The 2,754-nt window shown below is 44.2% G+C and overlaps 1 protein-coding gene across 1 annotated transcript; it reads right to left on the bottom strand.

Moving 5' to 3' along the window:
- Positions 1-1,854: 1,854 nt before the first annotated feature.
- On the bottom strand, positions 1,855-2,529 carry T265_08874 (hypothetical protein; the record flags this gene model as incomplete). Its single annotated transcript, XM_009174796.1, has 1 exon — positions 1,855-2,529. One exon carries the CDS (start codon positions 2,527-2,529, stop codon positions 1,855-1,857), a length of 675 nt encoding a protein of 224 aa, XP_009173060.1.
- Between the last annotated feature and the right edge of the window lie 225 nt (positions 2,530-2,754).

Raw genomic sequence — 2,754 nt, 5'->3', positions numbered from 1 at the left:
CTTTTATCCTGCTCGATGCTGGGTAGCCTGTGGAGCAGTCTTGTGGTATGTAAATTACACAGTGGGATCATCATGGGCTTGTGGAGCATGGTTGGCTGTCCCATTATGGGCGAATCCGGTAAACAGCTGTGTACCTCATTATTGCTGTGTGCAGTGTCGACCAGTGCACTCGGGTTCCCGACTATCCAAACTAAGTCTCTAGAACTCTAGTCAACTGGCCACCCTCATGACATTTAAAAAAGCTCCATAATTAGGTGCGACTACTTGGCTGGACTGTGTGGTGTATTCCTAAAGGGTTTCGGAGGATTTGGTGACAACTTCGGTTTTCGGCTTATTTCCTATTCTCGGAAAAGCGGTTTAGTGCGTCTCGTGAGACTGTTTTGGATCTGTGGTAGCTATCAGGAGCTCCTAAGGTCCCTGGTTTACTTGCTGAACTTATGAACGACCGATAAGCACCAATAGCTAACTATGAACCAAATTACTCCACGGAGTTGTCCCGTATCCCCTCGTTTCAAAGTAAGGCGAAGGTCTCCAGGAGGATTTTCAATCAAATCAGATGAACGATATTAAAAAAAACATCCCACAATTGTGTTCCTTCTCACAGGCTATTTTTTGACTTTTTGGTGGAGCATGAATGAGGTTGGCGTCCCGTCTATTCGATGCGCTCACTAACAGCCTGATATCAGAGTGGCAAACCTGATCCATATAATTACCGGGTGTGATTGCTATTGTGGACTACATTGTGACCCGTCTTGGTGCATCACTTTGGTCCATCCGCAACATCTCTCGGTGCAGGGTCGTCATGCCACCTGAAGGAAGTATGAGGGCTGAGATACTGTCAGGTTGCCAAAGCCTAGATAAAAGCAGTCAAAACGCAGAGGCTGAGTTCAGCGCGAAGCACCGATGTTGAACACTGATGTCATGCTCGGTTCGAACCACGGACCTTCCGATCGTCAAATTCACATCTACACAACTGAACTATCGTTGTCAGTTGCAGCGAGCCGAAATTTAATCACTAGCGAGAGAATGTTGAACGCTTCATCAAGGGCTTTTGTCAGTATTTGTTTTACTGAGATGGGTTGAACGTTGAGCGACCTATAGCGATTATACGTGACAGTTTTATGATCCAAAAAAATACGATAACCTGAACAAAGTTCACTGGAAAGGCAACGAGGATTCCGGGCTTATATAGGACAATAAAAAAGAGAGCTACCGTATTGTACCGTAAAAGGCATTCTTGGATCGTAGCAAGACATTGTGCGTGAGCCGCACTGCAGGACAAACCTAACGATCGAGTTAATCACGCTCAGTTTACTAGCCATATTAACAGATTTATCGTCAAACAACCACTTCATAGTGAGAATCAACATTAATCGCTGGAAGGTTATAAGGCTATCAAAACGAAATTGTTTCGGATAAATGTAGATCTTTCAAAAAGCCAAATCTAAAACTTATTATACACACTTATGGCACTTACATCACTGGTCGAGGGCTACAGAAGTAAGTTACTGAAAGTGAACACTATCCTTTGGTTTTCTGGCTAACCCCCCCGGAGAGACCGGCTATTCTTCTTCCTTGTGGATTACGGTAAAATGCCTGCCAAATAACTCATTGCGACTACTGGAGATAGTAGCCGCACACGAGAAGTACCTTTACACAATGTGTAGCCAATGCTTCGCGAAATTCAGAGAGCCCGTAACTGGAAAACATCCTGAGTTTTGGCTCCCGAGATGAGAACTTGGCGCACTAGGCTCGATAGGTATATTGGGTTATGATAAATAAAGACTTAAAGGGGAATCTTCTGTTATTATGTGTAAGAAAATATGTACAGGTTTTATGAAAGTGTTGCTTCAATTAACCAGCGGTATTAGTATTGACGGTAGTGGAATTCTCTAACTCATTAACCATCGCCCGAACTTCTTCTATAAGATCCTTCTTCACAGCCAACTGTTCACGATATATTTGGATTGCATTGGTCACTTTTTTGTTCAAGTCTTGAATAGCCCGCAAGGATTGACGTTTCGTCTCCTTGAAATCAGTTTCGTGTGGCATAACTGAGCCGGGCTGCGCGGTAGTCCGACTGACTAAAGCTCGATAAAAGGATGGTGACGGATCGACAAAGACCATTTCATCGTAGATCTCACGTACCAAGCTTTTGTGTCCCATCATAATCTCATGGTCACAGTGAAACAGTTTTATGAGGTGTGTAATAACCAACGGTTTCTCATTTGGATCGGTAAATATCACCTTCATAACAATGTCGAACTCGCCCCATCCAGTTTCCGTTAACTCAAAGGGCGGTTTATTGACCACACGGATGGGGTTGGTGTAGCTTTCGTGAAGTTTGAACTGGACACGTTTGATGAAAGCTGACAAGTCTTCGTTCGTATTATATGGGCGTAGAAAAACCGTCCATTGATGTGTACGTCCGTCCTCCTCTCGTTTTTTGCCCAAGTACCTGGATACATTACCATAGACAATGGGCTTCACAACGGTTGTTTTCAAATTTTCTACAACATCCTCGGACATCTGTGGAGAGAAGTGTGGCACTTCAGTAAACAGAGTCAATCAGGTACGGCGAAGCAGGGAAAATTCGGCTAAAAGGATGGACTCAAGTGAACGGAAATGTCGTTTGGGTGAAATGGAAGACGGTCTTTTATTGAGCGCTGGCAGGGCCAGCTGCGGGTGGAACAATGATGCCACTGTATACCAAAAGCATCTAACTAACAAAATCAATGAGGGCTTTTCCTCCCG

This window comes from Opisthorchis viverrini (assembly GCF_000715545.1).
Source record: "Opisthorchis viverrini unplaced genomic scaffold opera_v5_243, whole genome shotgun sequence".
NCBI classification, from domain to species: domain Eukaryota; kingdom Metazoa; phylum Platyhelminthes; class Trematoda; order Opisthorchiida; family Opisthorchiidae; genus Opisthorchis; species Opisthorchis viverrini.
The sequence above is the reverse complement of the archived record's forward strand: the minus strand, read 5'-3'. Positions and strand labels throughout refer to the sequence as shown.